This window comes from Trypanosoma theileri (genome assembly GCF_002087225.1).
Source record: "Trypanosoma theileri isolate Edinburgh chromosome Unknown TM35_Tth_9_V1, whole genome shotgun sequence".
In the NCBI taxonomy this organism is placed as follows: Eukaryota; Euglenozoa; class Kinetoplastea; order Trypanosomatida; family Trypanosomatidae; genus Trypanosoma; species Trypanosoma theileri.
The window spans coordinates 116,906-139,901 of NW_021639851.1; the positions used below are offsets into that span (position 1 = coordinate 116,906).

The following is a 22,996-nucleotide window of genomic DNA, read 5'->3' on the forward strand; positions in this document are numbered from 1 at the left end:
TTTTTTTTTACAGAAGTGCCACGATTAAGAAGAATAACGGGCCAAACCACACAAATATGAAAAAAAAAAATTCCACAAATGAAAAAAAAAACAAAAAAGAGAAGATATCCTTGGGGTTTATTAAAAAATAAAAAAATAAATAATGATAATAGTAATAACGCCACGCGTCCCTTTAAAACTCTCTTAAAGGTATTGTGTGAAGTAGTCTTTATCCTTTTTTTTTTATTTTTTCCCTTTTTTCCCCTTTTTGATTCTCCTATTTCCCTATAATGATTACAGCGGACGACCTTTCCACTGGCACTAGTCTGTTTCACGTGGAGAGGTAATAGTAATAATAATAATAATTCTCTTATCAACGATAATAATACCGGCAATAAGAATAGAAAAAAAAAAAAAAAAAAAAAAAGAAGAAGAACAGAGAAGGAAAATGCAAAGCAAAAAATAAATAAACACATATCATCCTAATAGTGATAATACACGGAGCAAATGCCCACGCATAATAAGATAAAATAGAAGGAAAAAGCAAAATATTTAAAAAGGTTGGATAAAAACAAATATAAGAAGTGAACAATAATGCGGTAGTAGAGTTTTGTATTCCACTATCTTCCTCTATAGGAGAAGTACACTATTGCCGCAAGTCTTTACTCACGCAAAGACAGAAAGAGAAGCACCAAAAACAAAAAAATTTTTCTTTTCTCTCTTGCATTGTCCTACAGTCAACGTCCAACCATAATAAAAAAAAAAGGAAATATTCAGCAAAATCAACAGGTCATTAAAAAAAAAAAAAAACAAGAGTAGCAATAAAAGATGAAACAATATGCTCAACGAAACACTATATACAGGTAAAAAGTGTATATATATATATATATATACATATACATATATGTACATATATATTATCGTTACGCGACGCACATATATATATATAAATTTGTGACTGTATATAGTAGATTGTATCTTGCACGTTCGTTTCTTATCGTTACACACATTGCAGAAACAATAAATACCTCCACTCTCATTTTTCACATTTCTGGTTTTGTTTTCTTTTATTTTACTTTTAATTCTCTTTCTTTTTCTCTCTCGCTTTCTCTTTCCTTCATTGTTCTTCTTGTCACTGTTTTCTTCCTTTCTTTTTTTTTTTCTTTTCTTTACTCTATTTTCTTTCCTTCATCACTGTGCATTCAAAACAAACACACAAACACAAACACAAACGCAATCGAAACAACAAAAAAAAAACATTCATGGAAAACATTATCAAATAAAAACAAAAAACCGCCACCTGTTTCACACCACCTAGAAGCAGTAATGACAAAGCATCCAACAACAGATAAATGCACCTATCTGTTCGGGGTATAGGGAGAGGGAGGAAGTAAATGAAATCCCATCAACATTTCTACCCCAACAAAAATAAAGAGATCAAAACCATTAGATGTCACTTCGTAGTACCACATAATCAGACTGTGAAGAAAAATATAGTCTCTACTCACCTCTAAATTTCTCTTCTATCCCTTTTATTTCTAAATCATTCGCTCATCTTTACTCCCTCCATCTCTCTCTCTCCCTCCCTCCCTTAGTTTATGTGTATCTCTGTCTGCGCGTGTGTGTATTTGTGTGCGTGTGTGCGTCATTCACTTAATTTAAGCATATATATATATATATATATATATTCTATGAAATACATACATAACACAAGTTTACTTCTTTGCTTCACCTGGTTCCTCTGTAGTAAGAAGCAACATAAGCTGTTCTACAGTAGAGGGATTCTGTAACTGTGCGGAGATGACACTGCTGGCGGAGGTCTTCTCTTCACTCCCACCTAACAAAGATAAGAACTCGGAGGTTGTTTTACCACTTTCTGGGTAAGAGAAACAACTGCTCGCCTGCAAGTTTGTTCGACTGTCGCAGTGCACGGAGTCTAACATAGAAGAGGGATCGGTAGTATCATTACCAGCTCCAACTAACTCGCGTAGTAATTGATTTTTAAGCGCTTCAGAGGGGGATGTTATTCCAGCATTTCTGTTACTACTTCCTACAGAGAGAGTATTACTGGCAGAAAATGAACCCCAGAGATCCCCACGCGAGGCCACTGAATTTGTTACATTTAATTCATGTCCCATAAAAACTGATGCCCCATCCATCGTTACTGCTCCTGTGCCTAATGACCTAGTTGTGGATGCCGTCATGGTTACTGGAGTTACGGTTGTCGTTACGGTTGCTGGCGTTGCGGTTACCCCTCCTGTTGATTCTCCTGATAATATACCAGAGGGGTGCAGATCCCACCCTTCAGAGCCCCCAACACACCAGGTAGCATCACAAACACTATTTTGTTCAAGTCCCGAAGTAGCCCATACATCATCTATGAGACTTCCAGTAGCATTCTCTGGTCCAGTTAAGTGAACCCCATTTCCACTATTGGAGGAAGCAAAAACATTATTGCTGCTGTTGTTGCTGTTGCTATTATTATTTCTGGTGGAGGCGATGATATTGTTTTTATTACTGGAACCATAGTGAACATCATTCCTTGTTAGTTCATTTTTTCCATGTTGCTTATGTGAGGCGGCCTCTAAAAAGGTGTCCACTACTGTTGTACCATTGGTCGTCACCCAGTTAATATCATCAGAAACTTTTTGACCACCCCAGCTTCCCCGAGTTTGTGAAACTACATACTGTTGTTGTTGTTGTATTATTTCATGCGTCTGCAGTGGTTTCTGTAGTGAATGCTGTTGTGGATAATTTCCTTGCTGAATACCATTCCCCAAAACTTTACGGCTCCATTGTATCCCAGTGTTGGGAGTACCCAGAATAGCGGAGGAACCCGTTGTATTAGGTGTCAGTCTGTTAACTTGTTGACTTCTCGGTACAGGTATTGGTGTACTGTGTGAAATAGTAGAAGAAGTCTTGTGATCAGACAGACGGGCTGGATCTGACGAATTGCTATTTGGCTGTTGTTGTTGTTGTTGTTGATGCTGGTGGTTACTGTGGGAGTGATGATGATGTTGTTGTTGCTGCAAGGTAAGGTGACTCCAATCCTCACGTGCTCGCTGCACGGGGCTTCCCAGTGGTGTGGAGTTGTTGTTATTGTTGTTGTTGTTGTTATTATTATTATTGTTATTATTCCCTACGGCCGGCAGCACGGGACTGTCAAAGTACGCCTTCACGTGGGCGTTGCTGCAGGCGGCGTAACTGTGGCAGGCGCCCTGTCGCCAGTTGGCGCACAACTTCACGGGGGCCTCCATCCGCCCCTCCCGCTTGAGGGCGAAGGCGGCGACGCTCCCCTCCGTGGGGCTGAGGTCCTCCTCCAGCACGTGAATGACCTCCGCGGGGGATATCCGCACAGAAATGAGATCCGACGGGCCGCTGGGCTGAAAAATGTGTTTCGTCACATCAATGCCCTTCGCACGTCCTTTGCCTCGTCCCATCGTGTACGCTGAAAGTAATATAAATAGGCTACTAAGTGTATATATATATATATATATATATATATATAATATATAATATGGAATAATAAATCTGTGGTCTCCCTCTCTCTCTCTCTCTCCCTTTCCCTCCTTTCTTTCTTTTTTTTTATATCTGTTTCCCCAATACTGTGTGTACCTTTCTTAGGTCACAACCTTCGCTTCTAGGAGCACTACAGATTCCAACAAAAACAAAAAAAAAAAAACTCTTGACGCCGGTGATGCTACTAAAGATAAAATTAGATAGAATAAAAAAAAAAGAATAAAAACCAACAACATTAGCATTCAAAGAAGAAAAAAAAAAAAAAGTGACAAGTGAAAACGATTTAAAAAAGAAAAGAAAAAAAAAAAGAATTAACGTAAAGGCAAGTAAGTAAGCTCAAGAATTCATTTAAGGATTGAAACGCCAAAAGTAAGGCGTGAAATCAATGAGCAGACAAATGCAAGTCCGCACCCTCCATCTAGTTTGCTACAACAAGAACAACAACCACAACAATATCACCAAACAACATTTAATATTTAATAATATTAATAATAATAGCTGCAACAACAAGTACGAGAAGAACACTAATTAATAATAATAATAATAATAATCCAAAAACAAGGATAAACAGCCGACGAAACTAAACAAACAAACAAATGTGAGAGAGCCCTTGTAATGGATAAAACACACACAAGACAAACTACAACATTACAGCTCATCCGAGATATCCTACCGTGACATTGTAGATGATGAAGCCACAGCTGCTGATGTACTGTTGGCTGCGTTCCGGTGTGTACGTGCGAGTTCCACCTTTTGTCGAAGACGCCTACCACTGCTGCGTGTTTTCTTCATAAGCGCTGCGTCGCGCTCCACTACCTCGGCGCGATTAACGTACTCCGTGTTGAGGTGTCGTCGAATGCCGATCTTTGCGATATCCGGCTGGTTCACACCGTACAGTCGGTCGTAGCGGGTTTCTGGAACTTCATTCATCCATGTTGGGGAACGGTCATGTACAGAGCGAGTATCATCGTAATAAATATCCCCTGCCCGCACATCATCATGTCGTTCACGTGTTTCTGTAACTTGCAACAACTCCGCGAGCGGCGGCTGCTCCCACGCTGGGCGATCATTAAAGAACGCAGGAAGTTCCACTGTGGCAACAGCAACCTGCGAGGCATCTGGCTGAGTGGGATCCCGCAGCGGTCCGACCTGCTTGGTGGTGTTCTTCATGAGATGGAGATCATACATCCAGCCATTGCGGCGGCGGAACTCAATAAAGTCGAATTGCTTCACCGCCCGTCCCCACTCGTAGTGCCGCGAGCGATAAAGTCGGAAGCGGCGCAGTGCGTCTTCGACCTCGTCTGTGAGGGGACGCGAGAGGTGCGTGCGTGGAATGCCGAGATCGTCCATCTGCGCCAGGACGAGTGGGACCTTTTTCTTCTCCACCGCGTTAATATTACCAAACCGCTGTAGTGGGGCACTCGTCGGTGTGTAGGAGTGATCTATAATACTGCGCAGGTACAACTCCGCCGTCAGTCCACACGCCCGAGGCCAGCGGCGATCCACTAATTCTTGCCAAAGAGCATCGCAACGATCATACTCACGACACTCACGGTGACCCAAAAGAAGTGCGTTGAAGCTACCAATTGTTACATGTTCATTGTGATGACTACGCAGAAATGAAAAGACACTCTCTGCTTCTTTGGTATTACCCTGCAGTGATAGGGCGAGCATCACCAATTCATAAGTAGTGATAGTAGGTGAGATGCCCATCGCACCCATGCGATCATAAATAGCATCCGGCACTGCAGCAACATGAGTATATCCACATGTTAGTAGAGTACGCATTAATGCATTCACAAGATGTGTAGCTGTGGATGTTCCTTGTGGAATATGATGACCTCTTGATCGACATTCCATATCCAGTGAAGTAAAAGCCATATTAAACCACCGGTGTGCCTCTTGTGCCCGTTCTTCGCCATTTTCATCTCCAATAAATTTGTACGTCAAGGTGGGATCACATTGTGCATCACAATGTAGAATACGTTCTCTTAAACGAGGAGCTGCTAAAGCATCTATAAAAAGAACATACTGATTCGCACAAAGTGCACGTTGTTGGTGCAATTCATTTACTATAAGACTTGCCTCTTGATATAAACCATGTTGCGCCAATTGAATCGCAAATTCTAATTGAGTATTTGGTGTAGCGAGTTGTTGCTGTTTTTTGGAATTAGCATCTAGTCCTCGTAGTACATTCTCTCTAGAGAAATTAAATAAACGCATATGTGCCTCCCGGTCACGCTTTCTTTGTAACAAGATAAGGTGACGTTGACGTTTACTAATACCGCTGTAGTAATAAACACCTTCCCATTGATTTAGTGGTTTCCGTTGAGGGAGATTCGTACGAATCATGTAATACGACGGAACCGTCGATTTGGCAACATTTTGCGAGAGCATTTCTTTTTTTTTTTTTCTTTTTGGTATGTATGTGTATGTGTGTGTGTGTGTGCTCTTGTGGGTCACTAATAATACTAACAAGGAATAAAATAAATATATTAATAAAACTGCAACCCCACCCCAAAAGTAACTTATTTACTTTTCCATATCAGCAATTGTAGAGAAAGGAAAAAATGAAGGAGGGAAAAAAAGAAGCGAGAAAAGAGCACTTATTATTTTTTTTTTCCTATTATTATTTGTAATGAATATTACTGTTATTAAGACATAGACTGCAAGAAAGAAAAGTCTTTTTTTCTCTCTCTCTTTACCCCAATATGTGAAAGCAGTCAAAAAAACAGGAAAAAAAACGGGGAGTGCCGGCAAGCAATTGATGAAGCAAGAAATTACGAATAGAACAAAAAAAAAAAAATTTTCAGAAAACCCACGGCTGCTGACAAAATGAAAAAAAAAGACACCGAGACTCAAGAGCCCATGAAAGGATCACAAGGAATGCTACATATATATATATATATACTTTGTAAAGCACACTGAAATGTGTCGCCTGCTCTTCGTTCTTGTTTTTTTTTTTTTTTTTTTCCTTTCTTTTTATCCCTCCTTTGTGCATGAGTTATACTTACTTTGTCTGTAATTGCTCTGCACAGATGTGTATACATGAATGGACAAAATAACCGCTCCAGAGGTGAAGCAAAAGTTTAACAAGGGGAGGGAGGGAGGGAGGGAGGGAGGCAGACAGAAAAGAAAAAAAAAAAACATGGTACACGAAGAAAAAATGCAGTGGCGTTTACACATTATGTTTCTTTTAGATTGACACGAAAATCTCTCAGGAGTGACCTCCACTTCTTTAATACGAAAAGTGACCCCACAAGTGCAAGCAGGACGAACAGGAACACATAATCCACTAACCGGATATGTGGTGTTTCTACACTTCTACCCACGAATGATGATGATGATGCACCCATAACAATCGGTGCTTTTTGCTCGTGTGGTTCTTCTATTTCCTCTTCCTGTTTCTCTTGTTCTGGTTCTGGTTGAGGTTGCGGTATTTCCCCATCCTGGTGCTGCTCCTTCAGTGCTTGTTGTTGTGTGTGGGTGCGGCGGGGTGGTTGTATGGCCTGCGTGAGGGGCACCGCGGCGGCTGGGCGCACGCCGACACCGTACGGGTAGTGCGGCACCGGCCGGCGCTGCGGCGGCGGGAACTCGACGAAGGCCGCATGGCCGCCGCCGGCCCACGCGTAGCGGCTGAGGCCGACGTCCGCAGCGACGAGGCGGCCGCCGCAGAGGAGGGCGATGGCGCCGCCGGCCTGAATGGTGTGGCCGACGACCATCGCGTGGACGGGGGGGCGCCCGGCCGCCCGCTCCGCCGCGGAGAGGAGCCGCAGCGACTCCGTGAGAAGCCCGCAGTTCCCCTGCTGCCCCTCGTAGATCAGCTGCCGGCTCCACACGGGGCTCTCGGCGTTGCTGAAGGGGTGGCACGCGTGGGAGCCGCCATCACCGGCAGCCGCACTCTCGCGCTGGCGCTGGCAGTTAAATCCATTGTGGAATTCAGCGTTAATGCCATCAACGCCTTTGGCCGCATAAACAGGGGTAATACCACCATGGGCAAACACTACACCCCCACGTACTAATACTACTTGATGCTGCATAATGTAGGATCCATAAGCACCTTTGGGACTAAAAGCGACAGAGTATTCGGTTTTTCCTCCAAACACCTTTATCATGTCTTCATGTACATATGCATAGTCCCCCAGAAGGTTCATTAGTTCATGATTACCAACGAGGAAAATAAATTCTCCACCTGCCTCTGCAGCTTGTGTCTCTAGTGATGCAAATAGATCATAAATCTCATGACTATGCCGTCCTCTATCGGCAATGTCACCCAACTGTACAACAGTAGAGTTGCCGGCAATCCAGCGGTCGTGTGCGTCGGTAATGTTTGCCGCGCGCAGCAGCAAACGACAGTTGTACACATCACCGTGTAAATCAGCGAATGCAACTAGTCTCGAATAAGTCTTTCCCTTCACCTCTGCCACTACGGGTTGTAACAGCAGAAGAGAGAGCACAGCAGTATAGGCAAGGAGCAAATGCATCTGCAAAGGTGCCCGGTACATCCATTTTCGCCAAGTCATGAAGAAACCAAAAAATAACAACAACAGAATAATAGCAACAATAAGAAAGTACGAAAATAGGATCAAAAGGAAAACCGAACCCACAACTTTCTAGTGAAAGAGATAAAAAACGAATGTTTTTGTAATGGTTCAATAAGAATGTTGGTTCTGTTTCTTTGTTTTTTTTTTTTTTTTTTTGGTTTCAGAAACAATAAAAAAAAAATCAATAAGAATTAGAAAAGAAAATATATTTGAGGGGTAAGAAATAATTAGATACAGTGAATAAAAGAGAAAAGAATCTGAACAGAGCCACACAAGAAGTACGGTTAGTTAGTGAGTGGAAAAAAAAAAGTAAAAAAAAAAAAAAAGAGAGAGAGAGACACACACACACTCACACAAAAAAAAGGTAATATACACAACGTCTCCATATATGGACAACACATTTCTGACAAACCTTTATTCTCTTCACGTCTCTTTTTCTCTCGTTATTGTACTCTTTTTCAGTTTCATTTATAATCCCCCACCCCTTTTCCCTCTTTACTGTCAAGAATCGCATCGAATACCATCTGTTGTAATTGTGTACACACCATACACGGGTGGGTTTGCGGGGCCTGAGAGTACTGTGAGCCGCCGCTCTGCCGTCATCACCGCAGAGGAAGCATGCGTTCCAACAGGTGCAGCAGCGCTAGTCGCCGAGCGACGGAGTTGCACTCTCACGTGCGGTGCTAATGACCATGAGAGGCCTAACGCAGGCACCACTGCTGCAGACGAACTGTATGCTGTACTAAAAGCAGCAGTAGTAGTAGTAGTAGTAGTGGTAGTAGATATAGTAGTAGTATTATTAGTGGATGATGATGATGATAATTGTGCACGGACTTGATTGGTCACCACAACCGCCGCTCCATATTGGACTGCGAATGCCTTCAGAAGCGATCCCACCGCCAGCACCTCAGCCGCGGAAGAAGAAACAACACTCATATCAACGCCCTCACCAGTAGTCGTCACTGCAGCTCCTGCGATGGAGTCCACCACAACTAACCCACGATTGCCCAACATGTGAAACGCATTGGATAATGTACCATCGCGAAGCATCTGCAGTAAATCCTTTAAACCGGCGATACGACGAATGTGCATTCCAGCCATAACAGACCGCACATTTATGGTCTCATCCAGGTACAGTTTGAAATGTGCCACAGTGGATGAGGGAAGATGAGAAACTGTGCGAATGGCTCTTTCCTTTTCTCTCTCTAGTGCACCCGCCGCCAAGGAATTAAGACGAGACGCTGGGAAATCTTCAGAAACAATATATAATGCGGCCACACCGCTTGTAGACTCATCTGTAGAGTTTTTTTGTATTCTATTGAGATAGCACTGCTCGCACTGCTGTCGGGCGACACAGTGAAATAGAGATTGCAAGACCAACTGCGTCTTCCCACTTCCTGCTTCTCCGTAGACTTCTGTCAACAGACCCGCACGAAACCCTCCTTCAAAGGCGTTATTATTGTTGGAATCTTTTTCACAATCATTCTTACCACTTCCACCACTAACACCAGCTAGTAGTAAATCCAAAGAAGGACAACCTGTTGTAAAAAAACAAGGGTTACTGTGAAGAGAACTGGTTGAAATAGACCCTTCAGAATCAGGAACAGGTAAAAGCATATCTGCTACACTTTTTGATGCTAAAGCGATATCATTTCCTCTCTCTACCTTTACTGATGTTGACAAAAGTTTCTGTGAGATATGATGTCTACTGATAACAAGTAGCACCTTTTCAATAAGTCTCTGAACATCTGCAGGACGCCAGAATGCCTGTTGACGATGTTCTTGCGATAAAACTGTTAACAAGCGTCTTCGCACAAAAGCCGCATCACTCACCAACAGAAGCAACAACTCTGACTCTGTGGTGATTCCCCACTGTTGGCAGCAGCGCAGAAGTATAGTGGTGATAACATCCTCTGTTGGATCTTCCTGTAGAGAGGGAATAAGGCTCCTAAGCCTGGCATTCAGCGATGTTTGTGACTCTATATTCGTCATTAGTATCTGTTTCTCTGTTGTTTATTCTTCTTTTTTCTTTTTCTTTGTAATTATTATTATTATTATTTTTATTATTGCTGTTATTATTGCTGTCCCCACAATGATTGAGCACCTTTACTATGTATGTGATCTCTGTGTAGATGCGGATGTATTCTCAATAATCCACCTTCTGTTCCTGGGTGGGTCTTCTGCAGGAAACCGCAATCCTACAATCCCGGAGCCTCTCTCTGTTGGTCTCTCTCTTCTAAATACCGCACATGCAAGTCCGAAGCGAGTTGGATCTTCTCAACAAACACTCAGACGATAACACTAAAAAAACCCTCAGAAAGAGTACCACCACAACCACTAATAATAATAATAATAATAATAATAATAATAATAATAATAATAATAATAATTAAATAATAATAAATAATAAGAGGGAAAAAAAAAGAGAAAAGAGAATGAGAAGAAATACGTAGTAGAAAACCAGAGAGACACCCAAAAAAAAAGAACAGAAACAAAGGAAATAAAATACAAAAAAAAAAGACTCACTGCTGTCTTTTTTTACTATTATTATTTCTTTCTTCTTTTATCGCTCATCACCCCCACCTCAGATTTCAGGATAGGATAGAATTAAAAAAAAAAAAACATAAATAAATAAAAAAAAAGAAACTATACAGAGCAGTAACAGATAACATCATCACAAAAAAAAAGAAAAAATGAGCATGTAGAATTATAAAGAAGAACGCCAAGGACTAAATAAAAAAAAAAAACACATATGGAAAAAAAAAAGCCAACGTTCCTTCATAAGCTTACAGCCACGATGTTTGTTTTCTTTCGGATGACCTATTTCATTTCATTATCGTACATGTATACACAAACGTTTACCCAAAATATGTGTGTAACCACATACTTTTTTTTTTTTTTCTTTTCAAGCATTTTACTTTTCATTTTATTTACTTCACACTTCGATCTCGATCGTTTTTTTTTTTCCTTTACTTTATTTTATTTTTCACTAATTCTCTACTATTCTCCTCGTTCTCTTCTTTTTTCTTTTTTGCTTTTACTCCTCTAATGCGCTCCTCCTCATTCATTAATAATACTAAAATAATAATACTAAAATAATAAACAATTTGCCTTATTTTTTTTTCTTTCTTTCTTTTTCTATCTTTCTTTTTTTCTCCACCTTTTATTTGTTTATTTGCTTCCGATTTCATCTTCGTTCTCCACTTTATTCTTCTCACTGTGTGTTTTGCCGCCTTACGCTACACAGTAAAGAATAGAAATAAAAAAAGTAACGATGATACAGTAAATCAGAAAAGAAAGAAAAGACGGAGAAAAGAGAGAGAGAGAGAAAGAGAGAGATTTCGCCTATTCACAATAAATAGACTACCCCCACAGCGAAAGAGAGAAGAAAACAAACAAAAAAAAAAAAAAAAAACAGTTCACATAATAAAGCAGACTACACACATCCATGTACAAACACGTATTAAGACGTACACAGTGATAAAAAAAAAAAAAAAACAAGAAAAAAAGGAAAACTAGTTAGACAGAAAAATAAAGGAGAATTAAGAAAAAAAAAAAAGAGCAGAGACACAACATCCGAAAGAAATAAAGAAAAAAAAGTGTGAACGCAGATTGTATTTTTTAAAGGAAGATCCAATACCTCACCGCAAATGGTTTCCTCTTTGGCTCCGTTTTGTGTTTGTGTTCTTAGTTCCGTTTTTCTTTTTCTTTTTTTTCTTTTACTTCTTCACTAAATGGTAGAAAGGAAGTGATATTTCTTCACCCAACATAAGAGAAGAAGTACAAATAATAATAATAATAATAATAATAATAATAATAATAATAATAATAATAATAATAATAATAATAAAACACAGACGGTAGCATTAAAACTGCAACAACCAAAAAAAGGCCTTTCCATACATATAGCAGTACATCGTCTGACTCGCTTTTTTTTCTTTATCCGGTGCGCGAATTTATCTTCTTCACGCAGAGACATCCCATTGGTTCTGGATATATATATATATATATATATATATATATATATATATATATATTCCCCTCTTTCTCTCCAGCTCCTAAACTCTTTCATTGTTATTTTGTTTTTTCTCTTTTCTTTCTTTTTTTATTCCTTACTGCAGAGAGGCCGCATGAGTCAGATGTGTGTAATCAAAAGCAGCGCGTGTACGGGAGTGGTCCCTTCCATTTTTTTTTTTTTTTTTTTGCTTCCCCATAAATATTTACAACAGTTTGACACAACTGTAGAGTCTCCTCTATTACGGTGCTGCAGTATCATCATTGCCCTTCTCTGCTCCATGTGCTTTACTATTAGTATTCCTATTGGGAGACAATATGTGCAACGGCATCTCTCTTTGCTGAAGGGCATTTGCAACGCCGTTTTTCCCTGTTCCGATTTCTCGTGTTGTTGAGACTGAAGTTGTGGTGCGGTCTAGCGTATCATTTTCCCTTGGTGAGATGTGTGAGGTGGAGAGTGGACGCTGCTGTTTGAGCAACTTCATCTGATCCCGCAGTTCATGCAGGGCGGCGGTGAGTTCATCCATCTCTGCAATGCGATTGCGCAGCTCCGCCTCGTAGGCCGCCTCCCGCATCTTCTTATCGGCAAGCACGCAGTCATTCTCCGCCCGCAGCGTCTCATTCACCGCGAGGGCCTCCTCCAGTGCGGCGGCGAGTTCCGCCGTGATGTCCGCCTCAGCGACAATATTACTATTGCTGGTGCTGTTGCCATTGCTCATATTGCTGTTCACACCACCAGCGATGGGGGTTCCCGTTAACGCACTCACCGCAACACGACAACGGCTCAACTCCTCCAACAGTTCCTCACGCGTGAGACTCGCATCCGCGCGCTGCTGTATCCGCAGTGCACTCTTCGCATTCTCGTGAGCCCGCAGCTTGCGTGCGAGGCGGCCAACATCCTTCAGCAACTGCACCTCCAGCTGACTCTGCTTGCGGCCGCGCTCCCGCTCGACGCCGAGTTCCCGCTCCACACGCTCCAACTCCGCCATGCTGCGCCGCAGTCGTGTCTGCAGGTCGTACGCCGGAGTGCGGGGATGGGCCTTTGAAGACTGCAGGAGAGCCTCGATGCTGATCTCACCCGCGTTGCTCGCCCGCGCCTTGGCAAGCTCCTTCTCTAAAAACTTATTCTGCCGTTGACTCTCAAAGAAAAGCTTACGCCACTCCACGCGCTCAACGTTATTGCTGGAAGGACTCATCTTCTCGGAACAGTGAGGACACACACCTCCCTTTTGCCCCAATGGCGTTCCCTGAGCATCGGACTCACGCACACTCGCATCATGAACGGAACGCCTCCGTGCCTCTAAATCTATTCCAGAGCTCGTACCGGCTGTCGTCCCTGATACTGCTGTTCCTCCTCCTCTTCCTGTTATTGCCATTGCGGCAGCTGTTGTTGAGGTTGGTGTTCTCCTTGCGGAGAGAGGAAAGCGATCTGAAACCCCCACTCTAACTGGCCCATCTTGAGAGGGTTCTCTGTGTAATCTTGCATCGTGCTCGGCCGAGGTTCGGCAAGCATCCATAATTTGATCTGCAGAGGTGGTGGGTAAACTGTGCATAGACGCACATTTAGCATCTGCTGGCGTGGTTCGAGGTGTACTGACAATTGAGTCATTGAGTTCCTTCTCACGTTTTATTTTTGCGTCCAGATCACGCTGTAGGTTCGCTGCCTTTCTACTAATTTGTGCCAATTCACTCTTTGCATCTGTTAACTTGCGTAGGGCGTCAGCCTTTTCACGAAGAAGTGACTCAATATGATCATCAGAGGTTTGTAACTGTACACGCAACATCTCCATATCTTCTTCCTTCTCCCGAAGCTTCAACTCCAAATGACGTACCTCCCCCAGTGCGTCAGAAAGCAATCGTTCTTGTTCAAGCAATTCCTGTAGTGCATCATTGCAGCGTTGTGTTCTGTACATCACGGTACGTTTGAGTTCATCCTTATCGAGGTGTGCTAGTTCTCTTTCCAAGCGGACCATCTCGTCTACGAATGGTGGACTCGCGTCACCCTCAAAGACAGACGGAAGACTACGGATGTACTCCCGCACTGCAGACGCCCGGCGGGTGCTGAGGACACTATCCGTATCTTCACTTTTGTGGGCGGCATGCTCTTCTTTGTGTGCAGCAGGTGAATTGGAGTGATGGGAGGCCATGACTTCGCTATATTTTTCTTTTCTTCTTTTCTTTTGTATCTATATATATATATATATATATATATATATATATATATTTCTCTATTGATTGGTTGATTGATTACTCGGTTTTGTGTTGGGTATGTATTGCTCCCTACAAGTTGAGAACTCTTCCCCGTATTCCTCTTCACTCGGTTGGAGCCTAGGGGTTGAGATGGCGGGATGCAGTTGATATTAACTGCTGCAGAGAGAAAACTCTCCTTTCTCTCCTTCCTCCTCCCTCCCTTGTGAGTACTGTACCTGCGGGTGACTGCTAAACATATATATATATAGGTACGATAAATAAATAAAAAAAAGAAAAAGAAAAAAAAGTGGGGAAAGAGAAATACAGTGAAGAATAAAAAAAAAGGCATGGAAGAGAACAGGTATCTGCTGCAAGATCACACAAGAAAAAAATAATAATTTAACAAAAACACAAATTAGAGAGAAGGGAAAGCAAATTAAAAGAAGAAGAGCAAAAGAAGGAAAAAAAAAAAAACATGGAGAACGAATAATTACAAATCATTAGAAAAAAAAAAAACGGTGAAAACAACACCGAAAACCATTGGACCCTTCACACAACAAAGTTAGGCAAGCCAACAGCTCTAGGAAAAGGGTATATGGCAGAGAACATTAGTTTTCAGAGAAATGAACCCACCATCGCCAATAGAGAAGGGATGTAGACACTGTCACTTTCGTTTTCTTTTTTTTTCTTTTTCTTTGCTCAAACAGATACATATAAATATATATATTTATTAGATTTACAACATATACTTTATTCACCTTCACTTCACATGCACACACACACACAAAAAAAAAAAACGTGGAAAAGAAAACTGCACACACATATTCACACAAAGGTGTGTCAAATACAGCAAAAGGGAATATATTTTGAAACGGGATGATGAAATAATAAGCAAAGGTGACTTTAAATCAAATGAACCGGTAGTTTTTTTTTTTTTTTTTTGTATCTAAACAGACTCTGATGAATAATAAAAACGACGTTATTTTTCCTTTTTTTTTTTTTCTGCTTGGTATAACAAAGACACACGCACATCTGCAGAGGAAAATGTATACCTATGCTTCTATTTCTGCCTCTGCTTGAATCTGTGCGTGCGTGTTTGTGTGTAAAGAAGGAGTGATAAAATAAGAATAGTAACAATAATAATAATAATAATAATAATAATAATAATAAAACTCCTCTGACAAACACCAAGTTAACCAGCACAACTCGCCACTCTTAACATCGTTTCAAACTACCACTACTGAAAAATACTATCAATAACCATAATAAAGACTCACTCAAACACACACAGAATTAAAAAATAGGAGCAAAATTAAGGGGTGGGGGAGGGGGTGAGGGGGAAAATTGAAAACTGAACTGGGTGCGATATATCTGGAAAACTCTTTGCGCACTCACTGTTCTCTACTAAACATTCGCCCAATTCATTTGGGCACCGTTTTACTGTTCTTCTTGTTACGAATACAGCAAACCCTTCTCGCATAAACAAAAAAAAAAAAAAATGTGACGATCGTGCATTACAAAGTATATCTTGGTCATCACTGAATCTCTTCGCTTTTTTTTTTTTTCTTTACAACTACTTTTCCTTATACTGATTGTTACTGTAATTTCTTCACTAAATCTCCCACTTGTTTATCATATGCAAGACTACGTAATAAATATCCTTTAAGGCAGTCTTTCCTCTCTTAGACGTCCTTTCTTTTCTTTTTTTCGCTTACACCTCTTGACGTTGTCTTCAACTCGGAAGGAAAAGCAACTGCTTCTCTACTATTACATTTACTATCATTCTCTTCTCTATTCTTTCCCCCATTCTCTCTCAGTCTCTTTCTCTATACTTTTCCCTCTACCGTATTTAGATGTGAAATGGCGTCCGCTTCACTGGTCAGCATCCAAGAATATTCTGCTGCGTCCATATATCGTTCTTTCTCTACACTGTAATTTTCATCACAATCCCACCAACAGATACTACTCTGTCTGCTGGTGGTGCTTGCGTTTCCCACAAGTGGTTCCTCTACGCAGAAATGGACGTTGCTATTGCTGGTGTCTGCTGCTGTTATATCACAGAATATGAACTCCGAGTCGACGTTGGTGTCTGCGATGATGAGCCAGTCGCCTTCTTCCTCGGCGATGGCGAGGACCCTTCGGCAGCCGTGTTCGTCCTCCTCCTCCCGCATGAGGATGTGGTTCTGCTCCCACTCCACGCAGGGCCCGCTGCTGCGGAGGAGATACGGCAGATACCCGCCGCCGATGGAGCCGACGAGGGACCCGAGCACTGTGCCGACGCCCGGCAGCAGCAGTCCGCCAATGACGGCGCCGCAGCCACCCGCGACGATCGACGCCCCGCCGGCGGCCACGACAGTCGTCGCATCGTGGCAGAACTGCCGGGTCGCGAGGGCGGCGGCGGCGGGGCGGGCGGCAACGCGGGCGGCGAGGGCGGCGGCGTAGACGGAGAGCTGCACCGCGGCGGTGGCGGCGGCGGGGGCGGCGGTCCCGCAGAGTCCGACGGCCATCACTTGGCGCCCGAGCGGCTGGCGGGCAATCCACGCGGCCGCCCCCCCGCCGCCCGCCGCCCGCTCGAGCAGCAGCGCCAGACACCGCGGCGAGTGCACCGCGAGGCGGGCCGACACGAAGAGAAGCGCCTCCATCTGCGCCCGGCCGCAGAGCGCCACGTGCCCCGCAATCGCATCGCCAAGCAGCAGCGGCGAGAGAACTCCGGTCAGTCGCATAGAGGCAAGAGACTGCGCCGTCAGACGAACCCCACGCACAAGAATAAACATCATCACACCACCACTACTACCACTACCACGATACGTCAGAAACAAGTTCATACCCAGAATAACAATAAGATGATATCTACAGAGATAGAGATATAGACAGGGTGCGGGTACCCTACTCCGTTACGTTGGTGGGAGAAGCGTACAGGGGTACTTGTATTATCCACACCCTTCGTGGTTCTTGTTCTTTTTCTTCTTCTTCTTCCTCCCCTCTTCCTTTTGCAACTGCTGGGATTCAGAGTGTTTTTCTCCTTTTTTCTTCAATGTTGAGGGGGTGACTGAGAGAGAAATAAGAAAATAAGGACGATGCTAAAATAAAGAAAGAAAAAAAGAAAAATATAGTCAGAGTGTCACTCCACACCACACTATCACCTCCACCCACAAAAGAAAGAAAACGTGAACAAAACACAAGAACAGTGATTGGTAAAAAAAAAAAAGGGGGGGGGGGTAAAGAAAAAGCAAAGATCAGCATTTTTTTTTTTTTTTATCATTTTGTGTGTGTGACTGTGTTATATATGTTTGTCACTCAAACAACTTGCTCCATAAAATCCATGGGTGTGTAACCACTATAACACACATAATTCTATCCAATCTATTACCAATATACGCACAGAATGATAATAATAATAATCATCAATGATAATAATGATATCACTAAAACTGTTGCCAATTTATCCAATTTGGGTTCTATAACTGGTTTGTTTCTATGGTTTTCGCTCTAATTTATCTCTCTCTGGTGTAGAATATAATTAATATCACTCGCTATACGAACATGTCGCTTATTAGCTTGACAAAAATTTGGAGTTTTTACCTTCTTCTGCTGAGGACAGTAAAACTCACCGTGCATGATTCGTGTCATGACTGGTTCCCCATGCAGCAACTGTTGTCTGTGAGGATTCTGTAATACCCAACGTCCACCATAACGGGCCACGAGCTTATCAGCTGCCTGAGTTGTCGGTATATTTCTCACGAGATCTCCTTGTGCTTCTGTGAGTTGCGATAGATGACCCACTACACGTCGACGTGGGATAGATAATTCATAGCGAATAATTGCCTCTTCACGAGCTATTGCGGCTTTTCGTTCCCTCTTCTTTAATTGTGTATTACTACTACTGTTATTAGGACCCAATCCCTGCAGTTTCTCCTTCGCCCCCTCGTGCGACTCCCACGCATGGCGGGCTATCATTCGCCTCATTGAGTAACACGACGAGGATGGATCACCGTAGTCAATATGACGACTGCTTGGGGTAATCGTTCCACTGTTGAACTGCTGGACTGCAGTGCCGTTCACTTCATGGGCGAGTTGCCACTGGTTGCTTAAGTGCATCTCCGGCGGTAGTGTGCCGTCGTAGAGGCGGGCGTTGGGCGTCATGAACTGCGGCCGCGATGAGGTTTGACCCCTCAAGAAGAGGCGCTGCACAGCAGCAGCATTGCGCTCTTTGCACGTAGTCCCCGTCATGGGAATTACACGGATAATATATATATATATATATATATATATATATATATATTAAAGAAAAAGAGAATAAATAGCTATGTAGCTATTAGCTTCAGGACGCTGTATTTATTTTTATTTTTTTATTTGGTCCCTGTTTGTTTGGTTTTTTTTTTGTTTGTTTCTTTTGCCCCCACGCGTATGAGAACCGAATAAGAACCGTAACAACAATGGTAACCGTAAGAATGCGATGCCGCCACCCTAAAAACGAAATCAAGAAAGAGCAAAAAAAAAAAAGATAAGAAAAATAAAAATAAAAAAAAAGAAGCAAATAGTAAATATAGGAATTAAATTAAACTACCATTAGAAGAGTTTTAAAGAAAAACAAAAAAAAAAAAAAACGCATTCATTATCACATATACACGTAAAGTGATTAAAATATGAACTCATATATTTAGTGCAGTAGCCTATAGAAAAATGCCTTTCGCTCGCACTAAACAAGTAGAAGGTACAAAGCAGCGCCATTGTGTCAATCCATTACAGTAATTTCATCAAAACTTCTATTTTTTTTTTTTTTTTATGACTCCTTTTTTTTTTTTTTTTTTTTTTTTTTTTGGAGGTGGACTATATATATATATATATACGTTTTATTCTTTCTTTCTTTCTTTTTTTTTTCTTTTTCTTTGTTCCATCTTTTATTTGAATTATCTTGTTTTCATTTATTCTTTCCTCCTTTCTCTTTCTCTCTCTCTCTCACTACATACATACATTCATACATTCATAGATAGATATTCATTCTCTTACGATTGACCTTCTTGCATGAGGATCCCATCTCACTGCTGCACCGTCAACAACACACACACACAAAGAGAGAGAGAGAGAGACGGTTAACGAATACTCATACTTACATTTATATGCAGCAACAGTAGGGGAAGAGAGATAAATAGAGATAAAATCATACCAAATCTCTTGCTTCTGGCAAATCAAATAAATAAAGAGAATGCCAAAAAAGAAAAAAAAAAGCAAAGAAAGAAAAGAAAGAAAAGAAAGAAAACAAAAAATAAAATAAAATAAAAAAAGGGGGAAAGAGTACGGAACAAATTCAAATATATATATATATATTATGCTTCTTCTCCAAAGCAACAGCAACATCAGAAATATGTCCTTTACTCGTCAATATATCATTCTTTCCTCTTTTTTTTTTTTTCTTTCTTTTTGTTGTTTGTACTTTCCCTTTCCCACTCCTCACCTCATCATTACTAACCTTACACAAAGCCCTCCTCTTATTGTATCTCCACTAAAAAATAGTTCACACTCTCATAGACGCCGAGACACATACACACACACACACACACACACTGTACACAATCATGCGAAAAAAAAAGGAATATAAAAGAGACCAAGTAATAAGGGAAGGAGGGGAAAAAAAAAAAAAAATAAATAAATAAAATAAATAAATATCCCTTCAATTCCTAATTGAGTCACAGCTACTAAGTTTAATGAATACATATCACATATGATACTACTACACCCTCCTCTTCCTCTTTTTTTCTTTTTTCATCCTGCTCACTCTTCTTCTCTCGTAAATACAGCCTTTATTTCCCTACATAACCCCATCTCACCCAGAGAAAAAAAGAAAATAAACAGCACCACGGCGTTGAAAAGCAAAACAAGAATACAAAAGAAAATTTTAAAAAAAGTGAGCAACGGCGTGGAACGAACAAAAACAAAAAAAAAGGAAGAAAGGAAATAAGAAAAAAAAAATATGTTAAACTAAAAACAAAGTAAAAAAAAAAAAACCTCATCTTTCTTCTATAATTGATGGGAATGAAAACTTGTGAATCTGTCATCATCATATAAAAAAACAACCACTTTTACTTCTTTTTTTTTTTTCTTTCTTTAGCCTATCAAAGAAAATCAATATTCTTCATTACTTTTTGTCATCTCTCTCTCCCTCTTCTTCTTCTTTCGATTATGGTGCTTACCGTAGCTGGTGATAATTATAATGATGATGATTCTTCTTACTACTTTCAGTTATTCCCAATCAATAACAAAAAATAAAAAAAAGGACTCCTTGGATCTCCTCACACCCACTCCCCTCTCCCATTAACAAACCCCCTATAAAATTCCCTCTTATCCCCCTTCCCAACACACTAAGAAGCAAGAACCCATAAAGAAATAATTTTTTTTTTTTTCATTTCCTTTTTCATTGCATTATTTTTTTTTTTTTTATTCATTCTCCTAGTTCGAGCATAGAAGATGAACACTGAAAATACACTACTACCACTACTATTACTACTACTATTCTTCTATTTTTTACTTGAACATTTATTTATTTGTTGTTGTTGTTCTTCTTTTTTTTTTGGTTTTTCTTTCTTTTCGTCCTCCATATAATATTTATTGCCCTCTCATCTCATTTCAGCCAATCGTATTGGCCGGAACCCTGTCCATCGTTGATGATCGCATCTGAGCATTCAGTACCTGTGGCATACTCCACAAATCATTCTTCCTGGTAAATGGTTTATCATTATACGCTTGTGGAGCCTTTTGCCAGTTAAAGTATGGATTTGGTAGCCGCATGCCTGCCCGACAGAATGGATGATTCTCATGTGTGGCGTTCTCCCAAATTGTATCCTGCATTGTGCCACTGGTGAGACGAAAGTATCGAAACTGTGCGACGCTAGCGTTTCGATTCGTATCTGGATCCACGCGGTGTGCGAGTACAGGACTGAGAGATCCCCAGTTCGCCTGCCGGTTAAGTTCACGATTGGCCTCATAACTGTAAAAGAGTCTATTACCAGAAAGAATACACTTCCGTGTGTACTCGTACTGCAATCCAGCGACGAGTGTTGTCACGAACCAGAAGGATGTCTTCTTCCAGCGCCCCATGAAGATGGCGTATCCAAGCGGTGGAAAGATACTAGCGACGGCCCGCGGCAGCATACACGACTGCCCCTCATCCCACGCCCGCTTCCAGCCGTTGGGTGAGGGATCGCGAATGCGGAAGGGCCACGGGCCGTGTGTGTAGAGCCACTCGTAGGAGTAGAAGTAACCGCCAATGCCAACAAGGCCGGCGAGGTTCACCCGCAGTACGCCCATCGCCAGCACTATACTCCACGCAAATTTCGTACGTGGATTTCCCAGAGGGCCGTAGGAGTTGGCCGCGCGGGCTAGAAACCAGTTAAGGTACCAAACGTTTAGTCCAATCATCCAATATTTCACACATTCGTAAGTGTGCAAGGAGTCCGTATACGGCACCTCCTCTCGGGTTCCTATCAAACCATTCATGGAAATAAAACCAAGTGCGAGTTTCTGTACACCTAATTTACGTACTTGGTGTGTCTCATCGAGTGGATTATAAGGCGCAGAAACATCTACAACAGGGCGTTCCTTTTTACTATGGGCTGGATCAATATAGGAGTACCAATATGTCATCTTGTGTGGCTCTTTCTGGCCATCTTCCTTCGGCAAATTATAACCCTCTGCATTTAGAATGGCACTCTGAAACGTCCGACTGAACATGGTTTGTCAACCAAGGATACGCTACCAGAATAAATATAGAGGAAAAAGAATAAATTCTCATAATAATGGTACTAATAATAATAATAATAATAATAATGCTGATGGAATGCTGTGTGGAGTTGGAATCTCTTTAACCTATCACAGAACGATAAGGTTCTTTTCCTCTGCTTTCTTTCTTTTTTTTTCTTTCTTTCTTGTTATTCCGTTCCCACCACACCTCTTTCCAGGTATTCTTTTCCCCCTTTGCTAAGAAAATAAAAGAGCAAATATACCAAATGCACAGAAACCAAAAAAAAAAACCACCCGATATACCCCCTTCTGTCTTTATATACAAACCAGGCAACTGAAGCGATCAGGGGGGTTGGAGGGGTGGCGGCAATGGCGCTTACTGTACCCAACGCCCTGCAACCGCTTCAGTGATGAAGTCTTCTCTAAATCTTTTTCCGCGAGATATTTTGTTTTTTCCTTTTCTTCTTGTTACCCGCGGTTCTCAAATGGCTATTTGTGTGTGTTTGTATTGGTGGTAAAGATCAAAGTAAGAAAGAAGAATAAGAAAAAAAAAAGGAAAAAAAATACACAAAGGGAAAGAAAAAGGAACAACTCAGAAAACCACTACATTTATTCGGTTATCAAATAATAATAAGAAAATTAAAACAGAAGCATATATATATATATATATATTTTTTTTTTATTAGTTCAATAAGAATAAAACAAAATCATGAAAAAAAAAGAGACGAAATAAAATATCACAACGGAGTAAGGTAGTAAATGTGTAAATCGAAAAAAAAAAAAAAAATGCATATAGGAATATATGCAAATCAGAAAAAAAGGGAAAGAAATGGTAACATTTCAGCCTTTTTTTTTTATTCTTTCTTTTTTCTCTCTGTGTTACCCACGATTACACAAATGCATATTTTATACCCACAGACTCATTCAAAATGAGTTGCTTTTCCTCCTTGTAAAAAAACAAGGAAAACAAAAAAGCGACAACCCCATTACACAATAATGGGGGCAAAATAAGT

General features: G+C 41.3%; 8 protein-coding genes across 8 annotated transcripts; all 8 read right to left on the reverse strand.

The window, feature by feature from the left end:
• Nucleotides 1–1,694: 1,694 nt before the first annotated feature.
• On the reverse strand, nucleotides 1,695–3,419 carry TM35_000091460 (uncharacterized protein; the record flags this gene model as incomplete). Its single annotated transcript, XM_029024385.1, has 1 exon — nucleotides 1,695–3,419. The coding sequence occupies one exon, from the start codon at nucleotides 3,417–3,419 to the stop codon at nucleotides 1,695–1,697; it is 1,725 nt and encodes a 574-aa protein (XP_028884162.1).
• A 748-nt stretch (nucleotides 3,420–4,167) lies between these two features.
• On the reverse strand, nucleotides 4,168–5,895 carry TM35_000091470 (uncharacterized protein; the record flags this gene model as incomplete). The annotated part of the gene is made up of 1 exon (XM_029024386.1): nucleotides 4,168–5,895. The coding sequence occupies one exon, from the start codon at nucleotides 5,893–5,895 to the stop codon at nucleotides 4,168–4,170; it is 1,728 nt and encodes a 575-aa protein (XP_028884163.1).
• A 788-nt stretch (nucleotides 5,896–6,683) lies between these two features.
• Nucleotides 6,684–8,021, reverse strand: TM35_000091480 (putative serine/threonine protein phosphatase; the record flags this gene model as incomplete). The annotated part of the gene is made up of 1 exon (XM_029024387.1): nucleotides 6,684–8,021. The coding sequence occupies one exon, from the start codon at nucleotides 8,019–8,021 to the stop codon at nucleotides 6,684–6,686; it is 1,338 nt and encodes a 445-aa protein (XP_028884164.1).
• Nucleotides 8,022–8,543: 522 nt separating this feature from the next.
• Nucleotides 8,544–10,034, reverse strand: TM35_000091490 (DNA repair protein; the record flags this gene model as incomplete). Its single annotated transcript, XM_029024388.1, has 1 exon — nucleotides 8,544–10,034. One exon carries the CDS (start codon nucleotides 10,032–10,034, stop codon nucleotides 8,544–8,546), a length of 1,491 nt encoding a protein of 496 aa, XP_028884165.1.
• Nucleotides 10,035–12,298: 2,264 nt separating this feature from the next.
• On the reverse strand, nucleotides 12,299–14,203 carry TM35_000091500 (uncharacterized protein; the record flags this gene model as incomplete). The annotated part of the gene is made up of 1 exon (XM_029024389.1): nucleotides 12,299–14,203. The coding sequence occupies one exon, from the start codon at nucleotides 14,201–14,203 to the stop codon at nucleotides 12,299–12,301; it is 1,905 nt and encodes a 634-aa protein (XP_028884166.1).
• Nucleotides 14,204–16,072: 1,869 nt separating this feature from the next.
• Nucleotides 16,073–17,071, reverse strand: TM35_000091510 (uncharacterized protein; the record flags this gene model as incomplete). Its single annotated transcript, XM_029024390.1, has 1 exon — nucleotides 16,073–17,071. One exon carries the CDS (start codon nucleotides 17,069–17,071, stop codon nucleotides 16,073–16,075), a length of 999 nt encoding a protein of 332 aa, XP_028884167.1.
• Nucleotides 17,072–17,735: 664 nt separating this feature from the next.
• On the reverse strand, nucleotides 17,736–18,476 carry TM35_000091520 (uncharacterized protein; the record flags this gene model as incomplete). Its single annotated transcript, XM_029024391.1, has 1 exon — nucleotides 17,736–18,476. One exon carries the CDS (start codon nucleotides 18,474–18,476, stop codon nucleotides 17,736–17,738), a length of 741 nt encoding a protein of 246 aa, XP_028884168.1.
• A 2,394-nt stretch (nucleotides 18,477–20,870) lies between these two features.
• TM35_000091530 (uncharacterized protein) lies at nucleotides 20,871–21,974 on the reverse strand (the record flags this gene model as incomplete). Its single annotated transcript, XM_029024392.1, has 1 exon — nucleotides 20,871–21,974. One exon carries the CDS (start codon nucleotides 21,972–21,974, stop codon nucleotides 20,871–20,873), a length of 1,104 nt encoding a protein of 367 aa, XP_028884169.1.
• Between the last annotated feature and the right edge of the window lie 1,022 nt (nucleotides 21,975–22,996).